The 19,476-nt window shown below is 50.2% G+C and overlaps 1 protein-coding gene across 1 annotated transcript in view; it reads left to right on the top strand.

The window, feature by feature from the left end:
* The window catches only part of LOC109389722 (uncharacterized), a 108,285-nt gene extending 98,167 nt beyond the window's left edge, over window positions 1–10,118 (top strand). The window contains exons 8-9 of the mRNA XM_019655506.1: window positions 9,717–9,826; window positions 9,938–10,118. Coding sequence (XP_019511051.1) covers window positions 9,717–9,826; window positions 9,938–10,118 — 291 coding nt within the window. The remainder of the gene's footprint in view (window positions 1–9,716; window positions 9,827–9,937) is intronic.
* Window positions 10,119–19,476: the final 9,358 nt, after the last annotated feature.

The following is a 19,476-nucleotide window of genomic DNA, read 5'->3' as shown; positions in this document are numbered from 1 at the left end:
AAAGTGAAATTGCCATTTTGTGAAAGATTTCAGGTAATGGAATTTGGAAACCAGAAAATCTGTGAACCTCTGGTCAGTTTTAGCGTCATCCCCAAAGAGACCTGCAGAATTAGGTGCCTTTCGGCTTGATGCCATCGAAAGTGCACAGTGCCTGCCACCTCTGAAGAATGGTGACCCAACATAGATAAATGAATAAGCACAACTGACCACGCCTCTGGGTCAAACCACCAGTTGAGGGGATTAAAGTTATAGTCAGAGATGCAACTAATCTGAACCATGCCGTAATCACTTCAACAGCACAAATGACTGATTCCCGTCAGCCAATAAATGACATAAACAGAATGAAACAGAGAGAGGAAGAAAAAGGCGCGGGAAAATGTCAATGAAACAAACAGCTCGTTGGCCGGTGTCCGTATGGGCTGCTCCGGCAAACACCTCCGACAGGGGCATAAACTCACGGCTCTGGAGGCTGGAAGTTCAAGGTCAGAGCCAGCAGGGCTGGAGGAGGGGCCTCGTCTGGGTCGCTGACTTCTCGTCAACTCAGGTGCTGTGAGAGACGAAACCAGGCAGTGTAAATACATCCTGTCAACAAGCTGCAGAAGAAAACTCATGAGCCCTGCCAGCTGATGCAGAAAAACGTTTAGGAATTCAGCACCTATTCATGAGCGACCCTCTCACCGAGTTAGAGACACAGGTCATTGCCTCCCTTGCTGAACAGCGTCTCCTGCGCACAGCTAACGTCACATGCTACGGCGAGAGACGGAGGCGTTTTCCCTGAGACCAGAGGTAAGGCAAGGATGTCTGTCTCACTCTCCTACTCAACATAGGACTGGAAGTTGTAGCCACTGTAATACTGCAAGACAAAGAAATAAAGGCATGCCTAGTGGAAAGTAAGAAATTAAACTATATTTGCAGGTGATACATATAAAATCCCAAGGAATCTATAAAAATTTCCTGGAACTAAGTGAGCTCAGCACAGTCTGTAGAAATGCAACACACAAAAACAATCACGTGTTTATATGATAATGAATGAACTGGTCAAAACTAAAATTACAAACACAATTCTATTGGGTCTTCAGAAAAGTCATGACATATTTTGTCTATGTTTTTCCAAAGGTCATTTATTTATGTAAAGAACAAAGATCAATCAATGATATATTGCCTGTTTTGTTCGATAACCTTTTGCCACCTTTCAGTGAGCTTCATAATTCCTCATTCATAGAAGAATATGTCTTTATTTGTGAAAAACTAAACAAGGTGCTGATTCACAGCCTCATCTGAATTGAACGTCATACCATGCACCAAGTTTTGAAGGGAGCGAAATAAGTGGAAGTCTGATGGCACAAGGTCAGGCGAGTGTGGTGGGTGTGGCAACACATCCCATCCCAGCTCCAATAATTTTTGACGGGTGATCAAACTTGTGTGTGGTCTCGCGTTGTCACGATGGAACACAATTCCTTTACAATTAACAAGCTCTGGATGTTTCTGGATGATGGATTCGTTCAAACTGTCCAATTGCCGACACATTTGAATTTATTGTTTGGTTCCTTGGTAGGAGCTCAAAAAACACGACACCTTTAAAAGCCCACCACACTGAGAGCATAACCTTCCTCTGATGAATGTCTGCTTTCGATGTCGTTTGAGGCGAATCATCATGTCGGGAATAAGACCGTTTGCAATCACATTGTTGTAAACAATCCACTTCTCATCACCAGTTATCAGTCATTTCAAAAAAGGATCGTTTTCCTCATGTTTAATGAGCATATTGCAGATGTTTATACATGCCGTCAAATGAACTTCTTTGAGCTCATGCAGAACCCAAATATCGAGCTTGCTTATGTATCCCAGCTTCTTCAGGTGGTTGTGAACGCTTGAATGATGGATGTTCAATGTTTCTGCAATCTCTCGTGTCATGTAATGTGGGTTTGACTCGATCAATGCCTTTATTTTGTTGTCATCAACCTCGGTGGGCCTCCCTGACCGAGGAGCGTCATTGAGATCAAAATCACCAGCACGGAATTTCGTGAACCATCGTTGACACTGACGTTCTTGTAGAGCATTGTCACCATAACTTTATGCAACTTTTCCAAGCTTGATGTGCATTCTTCCTTTTATGGAAGTAAAACAGGAAAATATGGCAAAAATGTCAATTTGGTCTTCCATCTTCAACTTGTCATAAAATCTACAAAACTCAACCAAATCGCTCAAATTTTTTTTAGAATGAAGTTAGAACTGTCAGCTGTCAAATGACATAGCAATAACATAGACGTGAATGACTCTAGTACTTCCAAAAATGAACCAGTGCCATCTGTCGCAAACATGTGTCATGACTTTTCTGAAGACCCAATAATTGCAGTTGTTCCAAATAAAATGAAATACTTAGGTATATATACACAAAACACCTATATCATCTCTATGTAGAAATTTTATACTGTGTATCAGACAAACCAAAGAATACCTAAATAAATGGAGGAACATACCATGGTCGTAAATTGGAAGATGGAAGACTCACTACATTAAAGATGTCAGTTCTCCCCAAATTGATATGTAGGTTTAATGCAATTCCCAACAAAATCCCAGCAAGTTTTTTTATTATTATTATTGCTTGGTTTTGTGTTGTTTTTAGGCAACGTTCAGCATAGGGGATAGAGTCGATGTCATGATGACTGTGTGCGGTGTCAGGTGGGCACTAGATTATCCTGGTGACCACTTCGTAAGGTAAATGAATGTCCAACAACTGTGTTGTACACTTAACAAATAGGTAGAAGTCTTTGAGTTTGAGGGCTACCTAGAGAGTTATAAGCGTTGACACCAAAAGCATGATCCATATAAAGAAAAATTTATAAATTGGACAACACCAAAATTTAAAAAAAACAAAGCAAATCTTTGCTTCACAAAAGACCAGGGAGAGAGGATGAAAAGATATCCTACAGACTAAGAGAAAGTATTGCAAACTGTGTGTGTGATAAGGGGACAGCGTTTATGACAATGGAAAATGAAAATGTCAGAGCTGTTACAAATAATACCACAGGATTTAAAGTAAATCAGTTCATTTGGATTTGCTTTAACGTATTCCAGGAAAAACATAAAAGCCAGACTTTATAAAATAACTAAATGTGTGATGGGAGGTAATAAGGGACCATTCCAGCGAGCCACCTTCAAGGTCAAAGACAGGTGTTAGCTGAGAACGGTGGGATGAGCAGAGGATGGAAGAGGGGTGCGTTTCAGCAGAGGGAACAGCACGCGGACGCTGTGATGGGGGGACCCAGACTTCACAGGGGCGGGGGAGGGGAAGGCGGAGGTGACAGCTCTCACAAGCTTGCAGAGACGTCAGCGGGGAGCACGGGGCGCAGACAAGAGCGTGGGGCGGGGCGAGCCTCGCCCTTGGAAGACTGTCTAGCCGCCTGATGAGGGGGTGGATAAATATCTACGTCCTGGAAACCAGGAGGAAAGGGTCCTCATTCGACATAACAGAATTTGGTCACAGATCACGTGTGAGGAAGAAGGATAAGTGACAAGACAGTGAGGTCCCTCTGGGTCTGGGCGCATATGCGGGGGTGAAGAGAGCCCGCCCCCGGGGCTCACACACCTGGAGGAGGCAGGGAGGGAGGTGCTGGGGCCTGACGGGGGTCGCGGGGCATCCGGGGAGTGGAAAGGCTTCGTGTTCCTTTGCAGGAGGAGAAGGGGTAGCAGCCTAGCTGGGTGGAGGGTAGCTCCCGCATCGGGACTGGGGACTGACTCCAGGTGGTCTGTAGCTGCCAGCTGGGAGAGAACAGACTGGAAAGAGAGCTTTCATCTGTTCAGTCTGTGTGGCGATGGGGCGATGGGGCTCGGAAACAAACAGACCAGTATGTTTGTTTTTTCCTTAATTATACACAGTTCCTTCACACCATTCTCTGGATGGATCTATGGGTGTTGACAGGTACATGAACAGCGCTAATCAGGGCGTTTTCTCCGGCCGCCCCTTTGCAGTCAGACGTGCCCTGTCCCCCACCTGTGGGAACCCCGATCGCGTCTCTGCCCACAGCGGTGCCTCTGCCGGAGGCCTCGTCAGTGGGACCAGACAGCATGGGACCCCAGAGGCCAGCGTCTCCGCAGGATGTGCAGTCCCCACCACCGCTGGTCCGCTGTCCCTTTGTGGTGGAAAATGTGAAGAGTGGATGCGGCTGTCCCAATGAAATTGCATTGTGGGCACTGCACGTTTTGTTTCATTAATTTTCACGTGTCGTCAAAACAGCATTCTTCTTTTGATTATTTTCAGCTGAATGTAAGAACCATTCTTAGCTCCCCGGCTGAGCATAAACAGGTGGCAGCGGGTTTGGCCCGAGGTTTCCAGCTGCTGACACCATGAGCCCCTGCACTGCTGATGGCAGGCGCGTCTCCTGGGGCCCCGCTGCTGACTGGAAGTGGGGGGACATGTGTTATTTCGGCAGAGGCGTGTGCCGGCCCTCGTCACACACCGGCCTCTGCCTCAGTCTCTAGAATCGCTCTTACCGATGGATTCAGCAAGGGTGACCATGTGTCCCCATGTGCCCGGGACGCTTTTAGTTCACACCTGTTTTCCCCGCGGGTAATGCCTCTTTCCATGTTCCTGTCGTCTTGATGGAGATGCTGAGTCATGTGGTCGAGCCGGCGTGAGCTTGTCACCCTCACAGGAGATGCCAGAGCAGCAGCCTTGAGCCCCGACCTTCCTGGGCCCTGGGCAGGTGGCAGTGAGGGCTGCGCGGTGCCCAGAAACGCCCTGTGTGGGGACCCGTACGGCTCCTTTTCTCTGTCTTGTGTCGGGTGTGGTTATGTTTCATCTGCGGAATTAAAAAAACACACACAAAAAACCTTTCTGGGCATTGTGAATTATTTAACCAGCCAAATGTTTGTTTTCTTGATAATTATTAGAAAGCTCAGAATGAAATTTGTGACCTGAATATAAGCAAGTAGGACTTCCTGATTACTGTTTCCTATCCCAGCGTTTCCTTTTTTAGTTGCTTAGATATTTCCGATTTGTTTGCTGTCATATATTATCTGTCCTTCTGAGCCGTGCGAAATATTTTCTTAAACAAGTCATGGCATTGAAAATTTAATGAAATTTTTATTCTATCAGGCTTTCTTTAAATGGAAAGGATTTCTCATTTTTTAAAAAAAGCTTTCTCATGTTTAATGGCAAGTGTGCATATGACTCACACATAAGAAATCAAAGTAAACATTTTTTCATTGCCTTAATTATTTTAAAAAGGAAGTAGAAATGGGTCCATAACGTTTCCTCCTCCAACAATATTTAAGTCGGAATGGTGGAAGTTTCTGGGAGGTATGCCTTGTGTAACCTGGTTGAGGTAAATGACGTCATTCTGTTATTTCTGTTTTACTGGTGAGAACACAGTCACAAAGAGTGGAGGCAACTTGCCTTGTGAGCGCAGAGCTGATAAAGTATGGAGGCAAACCGGGGCCACTTAGCTGCACATTCACGTGGCGTGCCCGTGACACGCATGGTGACACCTGTACATACCTGAAGTCTAAATGCTTGTCTTTTTTTTTTTTTAAACTTGACTGGGGAACAGTCCCAGGACCCTTCAGCTCCAAGTCAAGTTGTCGCCCTTCAGTCTTAGTTGTGGAGGGCGCAGCTCAGCGCCAAGTTCACTCGTCACTTTCAATCTTAGTTGCGGGGGGTGCAGCCCCCCACCCCATGCGGGAGTCACACCACCAACCTGGTTGTTAAGAGCACGCGCGCTCACCAACTGAGCCACCTGGCCGCCCCTAAATGTTTAGCTTGTGTTAATGGGAAGTCGTTTTCTGAAAACTGTTACCTGTTTGCAGTGCTTTCAGCTTTTGAAACAATCAAAATATGTTTTTTGGTTTTTTTTCAGTCTCACATGAAATGGTGACTTCATTTTTCCCTCAAAAATCCTTGTTTATCATTAGTCTCTACAAAATATCAGGTTTTAATAACATTAAAATGAAATAGACCATTAACTACTAGAATATTAATCTTATATAATAATAGAACTTTATTAAATGTGGGATTTTAATAATATTAAAATAAACACTACCATTAACAGATCGTAGCATATCCATGGAAGAAACTTTGTGAGCTTTGTTTATTGGTCTTCAGAATGTTTTATTTGCTTTATTGTTATAGCTTCTGGAGCATATGTAAAAAACTTCGTGGTAAATAGATTTTATTTTTCCTTGGAGTATCTTCCTAGTAATTTGCATTTCAGCATAAAAGGAACATTTCAATCTCTCAGCTAGATGAAATGAACACATGTTCATCTGCCAAAAAAAGTTTTAACCAATATCATAACAAGGAAAATTGAGAAAGTTGGCGTTTTTTTCATTGAAAATGTGAATTCGCTGCAGTGAGACTCCCCACCAGTCACTGGCTTCCTATTTGAAGAAATGCTCAACAACCCCACTGTTTCAGCCCATTTCCTTCCCGCTTCCAAAACCTGTGTGAACCAGGTGCTTCCTCCAAACGGTGCCACCTAAGGATAAGCGAGCAGCTTGTCTCTCACTGGGGTCCCACCTGTCCCCCGCACTGACACTGTCACTGTTTCCGTACAGCACTTGACTGCTCTAAAAGAAATGCGTCGTTTTTCGTATCTGCCCCGCTGTCTCTGAGCCCATTAATGCAACACAATGCTAATACGTCGCCAAGGAGCCATGAGTGGGTCTGGCCTTGGGGTTCCCCAGGTTTCAGATTTCACGTGACTGCAGTTTTGTTTTGTTTTTTAAAGATTTTTATTGGGGAATTGGGGGGATGGGAACAGTGCTGGGGAATTGGCGAAGGGGAACAGACAAGTTGCTGTCGTTTTGTTCTTCAGTCTAGTTGTGGAGGACGTTGCTTCACTGGCCCATGTTGGCACCATCATTGCGCTCTTCCCGGGAGAGGCAGATCAGTCGCTGGCTTCTGGACGGCCGCTCACGCTGGCTGCTGGCTACACACGGTAGCCCATGGCAACCCACTGCCTCAGGGGCTGCAGCCTACACCATCGCCAGCGACTCACGGCAGCCCAGCTCCAGGTCGAGCTGTTGTTCAGCATCTTAGCTGTAGAGGGCAGTGTCACTGGCACTAATATGTGGGATCCGAACCGGGGCCCTCTGGCATCCCAAGCCAGTTCTTAACCATCACGCCACTCAGCTGGCCCAACTGCAGTTTTTTTTAAGTAAGCACTCCTGGCAAGGAGAGTGGTGGCTTTTGTAAATCAAGTCATGAAAGTTGAACTGTCCTAAATTGTTTCCCTCCTTTTTTTTTTTTTTTTTCAGTAGAAAGTTCTCCATTTAGAATTATTCTGTGGGCGTGTAAAACGTGATACATCCACGTGACAGGGTGCCTCCAGCAGCTGGCTGCCAGGCACCCACCCCCATCCACCCACCCCGGAGTTTATGGCTGCAGGTCCTGTGAAGGAGTCACCGCCTGTCCAGCCTCATGTCCCCCGTTCAGCACAGTGGACGTTTGTCCCCTGTCAGAACCACTGGCTCTGATTCCCGAGCTGTGTGAAATCCACAGCACAGACCAGATGGTTCCCGGGGCTCCCAGACCCACAACACCAGCCTCACCTGGGAACTTAGGTTGCCTGCCCGCCCCCGCCCCCCACCCCGGACCTGCTGCCGCAGACACTCCTGGGCCCCACCTGGCTCCGATGCCCAGGGGTCCAGGTGAGCCGGGCCCTTTGTAGTGGTTTCTATGAAGAATCTTCTAAGCTTCTGTGTAGCCTTTTTCTTTTGTGAACAGTGCTGTGATGAAGCCCTTTCTACGGAGATTATAAGGAATTTCTCGAGTTGCTTTCCAAAGTTATACCAATTCATATTGCTGCCAATAAGACATGAGATTTTTCTTAGTGTTTCTGAGACAACCTTTCTTGACATTTTTTTTTCCTATATTCTGATAACTGGAACATTCAAAGACTTTTTTCTAACTGTGTATCAAGAACTGTGTACGTTTAAAATATATTTCAAACAGTTACAAAGCTGCTACAAACCCTTCCCACCAAAGTAACAGATGCGTAGAGCTGCCGTTCCCTGAAAGCCTGTGTCACTTCATTTTCATAAGCCTGCAAGCAAAGGGCTGTTTCCGTTTTTTAGATAAGGATGAAGGGACAGACAGCATGGTCAATTCGCTCGCTATTACATGACTGTGTGACAACACGATCACACACACGTTATAAAATAAGCCGTTCGCGTTAACACACGCTTTTGAGACATTTCCAGTTCAGCTGCCTGTGAGGCCAGAATTTTCAGTCACTGCCCGTGCGCGATGGCCACGGCCAGTACCGCTCCTCCGAATGTGAGGTCCTGGGGCCCTGTTTGTCCCCGGGTCCCTGGCTTACTGTGCCGGGACAGTGCAGCTACCGGCCTCAGTATTTGGGAGAAGGCCAGTTAGCGCCCCGTGGCTTTTGGTAACCGGCAGAATCCAACTGACCTCAGTCACCCAGACTGACTTTTGAATGATGAATGAGGGTGTCAGAAGGTTTTCTTCCTATCAGGTAGACGACCCCTTTATGCAAAATTGCAGAGTGCATGGCCCTCCACGTGCTAGCCGGAGTAACTATTTTATATTCCTATTGATATCGTGTGTGCGGTTTGTACTTCAGAGCCCCGGAGTCCCGCCCCCACCTGCACCATCAGACCCCTGAGGGGTGGGGCCTGGGATCTCCCCTGAAACGCACTCCCCGCTGCTTAGCATAAACCCAAGGGGGTTTTATTCTTCTGTCTATTAAAAGTAATGGCTGGTTTTCTTTCTAATTGAGCTCAGATGACTAAAGAGATTAGTGCTGTAAAAGGGAGTATAAATAATTCAGATTTAAACCCTTGACTGCAATGGGCTGATTTACTTAAAACTCGGAACCTCATCTAAACATAATTAACTTGATTTTCGGTCTTTTTCTCTTGCTTTCCTGTGGCACTGTCAGTGGCGATGGAATGGCCCCAGCGAGGGCACAGATAGCTGCCACAAAGAATCTACATCAATTTTATTGCATGTTACATAGATATTTATGGTTTACCCTTAACGGGGTCTGAAAAGACTTGGCTTGGCTTACAGAAGGAAGCTAATATGAAATAGGAAAATGCACAGAAAAAAATCGGAGACCCTTGAAAAGGATTAGACACGCCGGGGAGATGCTGATTCTAACAGCGGGGCAGTGTCCTGATGGCTAAGCCAAAAGGGAACGCGTGGGCTTATCAGTTTTTCATCTTGGATCTAGAAACACACAGTTCTCAGGAGCTGCCTTTCCTGGAACTAGACAGAGGTGGACCTGGGATTGATACTGTGTGACAGAAAGCAAGACATGTTTTGCAAAAGATATAGAACAATGGTGGTGAAAGGCTCCGCCCCGGTGACTCTGAGGGCCTCCTGTTAAGCCCGTGTGGCACTGAGAGACGTCCGATAGCTGCACACTCGCTGATGTTTAGTGTCCGTCCTGCCGCTGGAGGACGTCCCAGGTCACCTTCACCACGACCGCAGAGATGTGTGTCCCTGCTCTGCATGTTTTACGGCTGAGAACTCAGCTGTGTGTAGGGAGGTTGAGATGTGTGAGCCGCCCAGGCTAGCAGGTGGCACCCTGCCCTCGGAGCCTGTTATTCACTCTACACGTCGCACGCTTGTCAGATTCCCCCAGGTGCCTCGCTTTCTGATGCCATGTGCTGAAGTAATGGATGACACACATGGAGGACAGAATGCAGAGCATTCGTACTCACGCCGTCGCCGTCTCCCCACTTCCCAGGCCACGTCCGACGCCCCCATCCCTGTACCTGGCCACGAGACGTACCCAGTGTCTAGGGCTCCTGTCGTCACCTGTGCCGTTGGGGTGCAGCCGGAGCGCTTCCGTGTCTGGTATGGCTGCGGTCACAGTGTTTTCAGAGTGAGACACACAACAAGGAGGGAGGCAAACCTCCTCTCTGCTCACCTGGACGCCGGACTCCCCACTTCCTGTCCTCTGAGCAGCTGCCTGGAAACCCCGGGCCCGGCCCCAGGCAGCACCGAAGGCAGAGCTGCAGCCCGGAGAGCCTCAGAGCAGCCGTTCCCGGCTGAGTGCCACGTGCAGAAAATGACAGCGGGCAGCCGGCCACGTGGCTCATCGCGTCTAAGCCGGGAGGTGTCCACACGGCTCTGCCGGGATGACTGAGCCCACGTGGCTGGAAGAATGACCTACTGAGATGCTTTCCTCTCTGCGTTGTGGAACCGTCCGCGGTTTTCACATATAGCCATTGAATTCCTGGGGGCCAGAGGCTCCCTGAGCCTGACGTTAGGATCATGACCTAGGGGCCGGCCGAGTGGCGCGTTGGTTAAGAGCTGGCTTGGGATGCCAGAGTGCCCCGGTTCGGATCCCACATATGAGGGCCAGTGACACTGCCCTCCGCAGCTAAGAAGCTGAACAACAGCTCAACCTGGAGCTGGGCTGCCCATGAGTCGCTGGGCGTAGGCTGCAGCCCCTGTGGCTGTGGGTTGCCATGGGCTACCGTGTGTAGCCAGCAGCCAGCGTGAGCGGCCAGCAGCCACAGTGAGCGGCCGTCCAGAAGCCGGCGACTGATGTGCCTCGCCCGGGAAGAGCGCAATGATGGTGCCAACTTGGGCCAGTGAAGCAACGTCCTCCACAACTAGACTGAAGAACAAAACGACAGCAACTTGTCTGTTCCCCTTCCCCCAATTCCCCAGGGCTGTTCCCATCCCCCCAATTCCCCAATAAAAATCTTTAAAAAAAAAAGGATCGTGACATAGACCTCCTCATGACCCCCCGCCTGAGGGACACTTACCTCAGCAAACCGCATGGCTCATCCAAAGAGAGAAAGGTGATTGTAAATCTTGAACTTGAAAATGGGACGGGTGGTGAGAGTATTCTTGCGACATCACTGGGAGGAAAACTGCCAGCCTTCCACGGGCATCGCGGTGACATGTTTGGGGACAGCTGGTGTACTTGCCGGTCCCTTTCATCCCCCAGTTGGTGAGCATGTCGTTCCGAACAATGAAAAGTCCTCTTGCGCTGCCCGTCTTCCTCCTGAGCCTGGACACCCAGCGTCCTCCCGTGGCACGCTGCGGGACAGCCGTGCGGGCGTCACAGGGTCCCCTGACCAGCTGGCTCTTTGAGGGGCTTTCGCCAAGGGGGGGCGTGTTTACTAACCAGGTCTCTCCGGGCTAGCTCGCAGCATGGCATCCCCGAGGGCTGCCCAGGGGGCCACAGCTCGGACAGCGGCCCTGTCCACGCCGCTCCCTCTCTGGGCCCCAGAAACCTCCTTTCAGGCCGAGTGTGCTGGCCCCACACTGTCCCCCACAGCCCTCACCATGGCGTCAGCCCTGCTGGCTCCCGTCCCCCCTGCTGTCACACTGTCCTCCAGGCACTGCACTGAGACGTGTCCTCTTACGCTGCAGGGGCCTAATAAAGGCGCGGCTGACGTACTCAGAGTATCACACGGGAAGGCCAGTGGCTCTGGGACTCGGAAAGGACTCATCTTGCCGTCACGTGTGCTGGGACCTGGGTGGGGGACGTGTGTGTGGAAGACGTCAGTGGCACGTGGACGTGTCCTGCCATGCACGTCTGTCTGTCTGACAGTCGGGACCATACCATCCGACCTAATCCCTGCCATGCGCGTGTGAGCGTGTGGCCTCCAGACGCAAAGTGCTCCGCAGCCCTGTGCTCGAGGTGGTGAGTCCAAAGCCGGCAGCGTCTCCCGGGAGCCACCCGGAGAAGCAAGGAGAAACCGCGGCAGGAACGTGGATAGTGTGTTCCAGTTACTCAGTGTAGCCTCAATTCCATCCCCACGTGTACTCAACATAAAAGTTGATGAGTGAGGTGAGGTACATAGTTTGTGTTTCTTCTACTCGGTCTCTGAAATCCAGTTACAGCACATTCCAGTCCTGACCCGTCACACGCGGCCATGGCTTCTCTGGGGGACAGGGCAGCTCCGAGGCTCAGGACACCAGCGTTGACTGTACGTGCCCCTGTACGCACACACGTGTGAACATGTAGTTATATATGCACATATACGCAGACACACACGTGTGAACATATAGTTATATGTGCACATACATGCAGACACATGTTGACATAGATAGTTATGTATGCACGTACACATAGACACACACATGTGAACAGATAGTTACATATGCACAGACAGATACACGTGTGAACATAGTTACATGTGCACAGACACACAGACACACACGGGCGGCAGCTTGCACACAACCCCCTCACTACAGTACGACACCCCCTGCCCATTGAAATACACCCCACAGGCCAGCCTGTCAGCAAGTCTGAGTCCATCTCTTGTCTGTGATGATATTTTGTGTCTCAGAGCAGTTAGGGTGCCTGGTGCACAGAACAGCTGCACATGTCGTTTTTGTTGCTGATTGTTGTTAAAACCTTTCTGGGCCGTCCAGGTAAGTGTACTCGGTTTCACAGATGGGGAAACTGAGTCACAGAGCGAGAAAGCAGCACTCCCAGGGGTACGGAGCCCTCAGACACGGTCTCACAGCCCGTCTCTGAGGTGTGATCCCGCAGGTCTGGCGGGGGAGGTGGGTGGATGGGTCAGGAGGGCCGAGAGGAAGTGGGAGAATTCAGAGCTGGCTCAAACGGGCCCGTGTCGTGCGTCAGTGCCCGATGGCATGCAGGTCAGGACCTGAGGACGTGGCATGTGAGCAGGGCTCAGGTCCCTCTGGACACACGTGCATGGGAAGACATTCCAGTCACTTTTAGCACTTTTCATCTGCCTATCAGCATTCCCAAGCAGTGTCACTCACCTAATGTCATCTCTGAGAGAGGTCCCACCCTGTTTCCACAGCCCTAATTCAGAACTGTTTCCCATACAACCTCTTAGTGCCAAAGCCTCCCACCTGACGATGTACCAAGCAGGCAATGAACTTGCGTAGAGCAGGAGCGCGGAGACTCAGCGGTGAGGAAGGCAGGCTCTAGCCCACGCACGTGTGTGTGTGGAAACACCTCCTAGGAGCATGACAGCCAGTTCATCACGTTGGTTCAATGCCTAAGGAGTGTTTGTGGAGAGAAACTCAGGATGGGTGGGCTGCGTCTCCCCCACCAGCTTCACGATTTCGGGCACTTTCCATCAACGAAGCGGCCCAGAAGCTCCGACGGCCCACGGGGGACGTTGTCACCTGTGTCCTAACAGCAGCGTCCTCACATGTGCCCCGTTTGCACGTCACCCTCTGCATCAGCACAGTCGTCCTTGCCACTTTCCACCCTGTATACGTTTCCGTGAGTTAAACTGTAGACCCTGAAACCTGCTTCCAGCCCTCTAAGCGCGGAAGGTGGGGCCTGCTGGACCGGTGGGGCCACATGTCACCTGGCCTCAGGTGTCACGTGTTTCTGGAGCAAAGTCGCCCTTTCGGCCTTTGCTTATTCTGGACCTCACGTATCACTTATAAAGAGAACAAGTATCATGGACCCGCTCGTTTGCTTAGCCTGAGAAACCCAGACACACGCGTTTCAGGGCACACGGCATCGGCGTTTCCATGGCAACAGCAGGGCCTCCCAGTAAGCACATCCATCTGTTATGCTCCAGTTTAGCGAATGCTGTTAAAATGACAAAATAATATACACTTTTGTTTTCTTAAATAACTTTATATTAGGTTGATTTTTTTTCTGCAGTAAATATTTTTAAGACCTCATAAAAATTAACAACAGTTATTCTTACAGGTGTTACGTTTTATTATTTTCCATTCGTTCTGTGTTACGTACATTTGTTTGTTTATGAAGGTTTTGAAATTGATGTGCTTGACCCAGTAAGTCTGACCCAGTGTTAACATTAGGGGGAAATACACACATTTCTTAAAATTCCACAATTATATTTCGCCGCTTTTTTGTTTTTCTGGCTGCTTGGTTTATAAGCTTTAAGTTAATAATTGAAGAAATCTTCAGCAGCACAGCAGAAATCAGCTGTGCAAAGTAGTGATCTGAGATATTGTCCGTCTCCCACCAGTGGCCGTAAAGTGGTGTTGTGTGCCGGTTGACGTAGGGTGCGCGAGGGGAGATCTCACTGATGTCATATAATAACTTCTGTTTATGCTCTTAACACAGGGTATGCACAGCGCTGTTTCTTATGCCCAGGACGTGGGGACGAAACAGAAGCAGGTCTGTGGGCTTTGATGCCCCCTTTCTGGGCAGGATAGGGGCAGGTGGGCACGGAGGAGACACGGCACGCACCCTGCAACAGTGTATTTTGACTGAAGACACAGGCTACAGAGAGCTGAGGGCAGCCCTCACACGCGAATAAGAGCTGTCACTTACCTCTGCAGCTGTGTCACGCATGGGCCCTCGCCCTGATCATGTGTGTGTCAAACCCGGGCCTCCTNCGGTGGAGGACGCCCTGCGGTGTCGGTGACCTGCACGGGAGGGAGCAGAGCAGCAGAACCAGCCACGTGGATCCGTGAGTGGAAGGACTGACAGGACGGACAGGCGGCCGCGGCATTCCCGGAGCCCAGGAAGCTGCTCTCCGCGTCCCCTGGCACAGGCTCCTGTTTCCTGTAACGACTTGATGAGAACCAGACGCTGACACAGCAGGGAGCACGGCCCGGCCGGCTGGGCGCCCCCGCCAGCCCTTCCGTCTGCGTCCCGTCCTCTTCACGCATCGGTTTGCGTCCTCAAACCTGGTTTTCATCCTGACCCCGCCACCGAGGGCCCTGTGACCCATGGTCCTCCTGTGCCCACACGTTGTTGGGAGGCAGATGGTGTGAAGCCTGTGGTCACAGGTGACGGCCGGGCAGTGTCACACGAGCCCTGTGCTTATTTCCCTGACGCCCGAGGCTCTGTGAGCAAAGTCCTGTCCATGTTTACGATTCACTGTGTGGTTGGAACCTGCCGCCCTGGCGGGGAGTCTCCTCCCTGATGTCCGCTCCCACCCAGGCCCCTCCTGCAGCCCCATTCCCACCGCACTTAGGGCCACGCAACCCCTTGCTCCACGCCCTCAGCGGCCGCTCGCTTTCCACAGATACAGTCGTGTCCAAGGACCAGATGCTGCCACAGGGCCCCGCCTGCCTCGGGTCGCCTCTCACGCCAGCCCCCCCTCCACGCCCCATGGTCCAGGCTTTGATCTCATAACTGATATGAAACATTGATCCACAAACTCACTCAGACACTGTATTACCGTCTGCTTGGGTGTGCAGATCAGCCCTTAAAGCACCATGCTCGCTGCTGGGATCTTAGAAACGGCTCCCGGGAGCCGGAACGTCCACGACCAGCTGTGTGAGCCGCGGTGACGCCCAGTAGGCTTTGGGAGGCGGGGCGCCCAGGGCTGCTGTGCCCTCCTGCGCAGAGGGCGCCTGGCATGGCATGCGTGGCGACCTCAGTGCCTACATAGCCCTCTATCCCTCAGGAGTTCACACCCAGAAAGGGGCCCCTGTGCTGCTATGCTTGCAGGGAATTATTGATCACAGTTATACTTTTAAACCTAAAATGGCCCAGTGATGGTCACCATGGCCTGCGATTGCAATTTCTTATAAAACCTTCCAAAATAAGTCTTTCTGAAATAGACATTCTCCACACTGGAACACGACAAAGGGTGGACATTTTGCAGGCTGGGGAAAACGCGTTAATTACCAGGGGGCAGATTCTAATTGCAAGAGTGACGGGAGGCACCGCACTTGTGCAGCGACTCGGCTGGGAAGGGGCGAGTGCCGGAGAAAGCAGCTCTGAGCGCCGGTGTCCCCGTCTGCTAAGCGGAGGGCATTACAAACACCTTCCGTCTGAAGATAAACAAACGGGAAAGAGAAAGGAAAGGGACGGGATCTTTGAAGGAGAAAGGAAGAGCCTTGTGTTCACTCGGAGGATCTTCCCTTTGTGTAAAATCCACTGACAACTGTTAATTAGACACATCACTCGGAAACTTACTTCTGGCTATTTGAGGATCCACTTATAAATCTCATCTAAAACACTCTAAATGTTTACTCGTGTGAACGGCCAGGCCTACGCAGGCTGGCCGCCTTTGTTTGAGACCCCTCCAGTGTAACTAGCTCATTCAGGTCACCGGGCGCTGATGGTGCACGCACTCCGTGCTGCTCGGGCCAGTGCGGGTCACACAGCGAGGAACGCAAAGCTGCGTGAGGAGCAGCGACCCTGGGCTTGTCTGCTCTGTGCACAGCGGGGAGCGGGCAGGACGGCAGGGGGAGCAGCTGCCCCTGGCCCCCAGGCAGCCGACCACCCGTCACCATGGACGTGCGGCCGGCCGGACACAGCCGTTTCGAGCACAGTTTGAGACAGTAAAATAGTTGAGCTGAGTCTGTTTCTAAAGTTTAGACAAAAGTAGAGGGAAAGAGAAGTGATGGTTCTGAACACCTGCATGGTAAACGCTTTTCTGTTCATGTCACATTTTACTCCAGGAAAGCGCCCCGTGCAGGGAGAGTGTCGTTCCGTCTTCAGGGGGAGGCGCCCAGGCTGCCTGGCTCACAGCGGGGCTGGCCTGGGGCCGCGTTGGGTCCTGGTTTTTGGTTTGTTTTTTTTTGTGTTTTTTTNGAAGCACCCACGGCTTCCTTCTCGTTCTTACTGATGCGACGGGGCCGTGTGTTCCTGGCTGGCGGCGTCTGTGAGGCCCCTCGCCTGACCTGCAGGAGACACTGTTGAACGCAGCTCACTGTGGCCAGAGCATCGTAACACAGCCGCGCGGCTCCCCGGGAAGGACGGACGGGGCGGAATCCAACCCGGTGGGTGTCCAGCCGTCAGGTCAGGTCGGGTGGTCGGGAAAGCAGCTCAGAGCTGACCCCCAGTCGGAAGCAAGTGGACATGGGGGGCCTGGGAATTCCAGTAGCAAATGTTCTGGAGAGAAAACATAAACCTGACACGTGAGTCTCCTGCCCAGAGGATGGGACAGAATGCTTCCTGGTGCGAGTGCAGCGGAAAGAGCTCAGACGGGCACCGCTGGGGGCGAGTGCCGCCCTGGCCCGTCTCATTCCTGCGAGGCCTCTGAGAGCAACGCTGTCGCCGTCCCGGTCCCGGGAGAGGGTCCAGCGGCAGGATTTCCTCAGGGACCGTTTAGGAAAGGCCTCAGCGTGTGTGCTGGGTGAAGAACTGTGTTTTCCTCTTAAACCCTGGCTTGATCAGACCCCCAGAAGCACGTCGGAAGTATTCCCAGTCTTAAATCCAAGAATTTGTGTAATGCAGAGTTGCAAGACCAGTGGGATGTCCATTTCCTTGGGTTATTAATCGGCCTAAATTCAATATTGTTGTGTCTCAGGGAACAGGGAGGCCCGGGGAGAAGGAGAGACGGGGGAACCGCCAGCCGGTGGGGCAGTCAGAACACACACAGCACTGATCCATCAAGTTCACCATCTTATACGGGTGTGGCTCACGGTGTCCCCAAAGAGTTACAATGGTGACATCAAAGATCGCTGACCTCAGGACACCATAACGCATACAGTAACAAAGAAACAGTTTGGAAGATTGCGAGAATTACTGAGATGTGACATAGAGACACAAAGTGAACACAAGATATTGGAAAAATGGCGCTCACAGCCTTGGCCGATGCAGCGTCACCACAAACCTTTAACGTGTAAAAAAAACTCCGTGCGTGCAAAGCATGTGAGAGCAAACGCAAGGAAAGAAGGTATGGGCCGGCCGAGTGGCTCAGTTGGTCAAGAGCTCGCTCAAGAGTGTGAGCTCTGAGCAACAGCGGTTCGAGTCCCGGCCCGAGCTGAGCAGCCGCCGAGCTGCCAACAGGTGGCAGGATGGCTCAGCTAAAAAAACAAAAAACAAAAAAGAAAGAAGGTATGCCCGTGTGTGCCTTCCTCATCTTACCGTTTCCCTAAAGTTCCGCGTGGCTTTATCCTGTGCGTTATGTAGGAAAATGTAACAAATTCCAGCTTAATGCTAAAATGTAAGGCTGAGATTGGTGCGGTTGCAAGGAGAATGGAGGACCCTTCAGCTCTCCCACGCCGTCCGTCATCCTGAAACCCTCAGGTCTGAGAACAGGCTGCTTAGAACAAGAACTTCTATTTTCATTTATTCTTTTCTATAGTTTCCAAGATACAGTGTAACAAAGTGGAGTTGTCATTTTAGGCCTGAAAAGAATTAATAAGTACATGCTCACTGCTAAAATGCTCCTATATATCTTTTCTTTATTGCTTTCTTCCTCTGGCAGAAACAGAATAATTACTAGCAATGAGAAATCATGTAGCTGTCCCATTTGCGCTGTTTATTTTCTTTGCACGCACACTTGCATGCACTCGTGGTTTTCCTCCTTTCGGCAAAATCATAGGTTTCTAAGGAAGAAAACTGGACGAAAAGCACCGCACAGAGACGAGGGAGGCTTTTATTTCTGAAGCTCGTTGTAATATTTTAAATGCGGCACCTATTTCAATTCCATATTTTAATAATTTGTAGGGCAGGTTCCCTGTTTTACAACTTATTTTGCCAAAAGAGAAAACATTGTTATCTTTCAAATGCATGCATCCTTCTAAAAGCAGATCAGACTCATCACATTTGAAACAATTTTAAAATCTTGATTGGAATTACCTGATAATTTGCATATTATTTTGGGAAACTTGACATGTTAGAATATTGAAATTTTACATTCACTAATATGTATATATCTTTAACATGAAAATCACAGTATTTTTCAGTAAATTGCTGTTTGTGCATAAACGACGCCTTTTTCTGTGTAAATGGCTACACTTAACCTAGCCACTTCCATGTTATTTTTCTAAATGTCGGGCTGGTATGTGGGAGATTACATGGCTTCCCAAATGCTTTTCTAGCTTCCTGGACGCTGACGAGTGCCGTGGGTTCTGGGTGATGCTCGTGTTCCCAGAAGGGACAGGGACAGCGGCCGTTTCCCGTCGCCGTGGAGAACAGGGGTCTCCTGCCTCCTGCCGCGATCCGGAGCCTGTCGTGTCTGAGGACACGGCCCTTCTCTCCTCACGGCCCTGCTGGCTCCGGTCCGGTTGTTCGGACGGCTGCCGTTACTCAGCTGTGATGAGCACCTCAGGGTGTCGTTTGGGTCACGGGGAGATTTCTTATGTTTGGTTCCTCCACAAGCACAGGGAGCAAGAGCTAGTCACGCGGCTTCTCCGGTCGGGATACGAAACATGTTTGTAGTCAGCTTTCTGTCACTTCTATTCCCAACTCCACAAACATCCCTGCAAAAAAGTCAGCAGGTCTGGAGCAAACTGCGGTTTCAGAACCAAGTCGGTATTTTGCAGTTGTGTGCTGGGCTCGAAACACAGCAGAAGAATCTCGTGTTGTTTCTTTACTTTACAGACGAGGAAACAGACACGTCCGTAGGTCAGGGATGCGGTCTGGGGCAGGCGTCCTGAAACGCAGGCTTCCTGACAATGCTAATCCTGCTTTCTGCTACAGCACGCAGCCTCCTGGGTTGTTTTTAAAACATGTTGAATTCTACTAGGAAAAAAAGAAGGTTTTGTTAAAATAAAACAGGCTTTAGTTTCCATTGGGAGGAAAAGCTGGTGTTGGAGTCAAAGGGAGATGGATGTGGAAATGACCCCACGTCCAGGCCCGTCAGGTCCAGCTGAGCAGCGGACGTGGA

This window comes from Hipposideros armiger, unplaced genomic scaffold (assembly GCF_001890085.2).
Source record: "Hipposideros armiger isolate ML-2016 unplaced genomic scaffold, ASM189008v1 scaffold_241, whole genome shotgun sequence".
Lineage (NCBI taxonomy): Eukaryota > Metazoa > Chordata > Mammalia > Chiroptera > Hipposideridae > Hipposideros > Hipposideros armiger.
The sequence above is the reverse complement of the archived record's forward strand: the minus strand, read 5'-3'. Positions and strand labels throughout refer to the sequence as shown.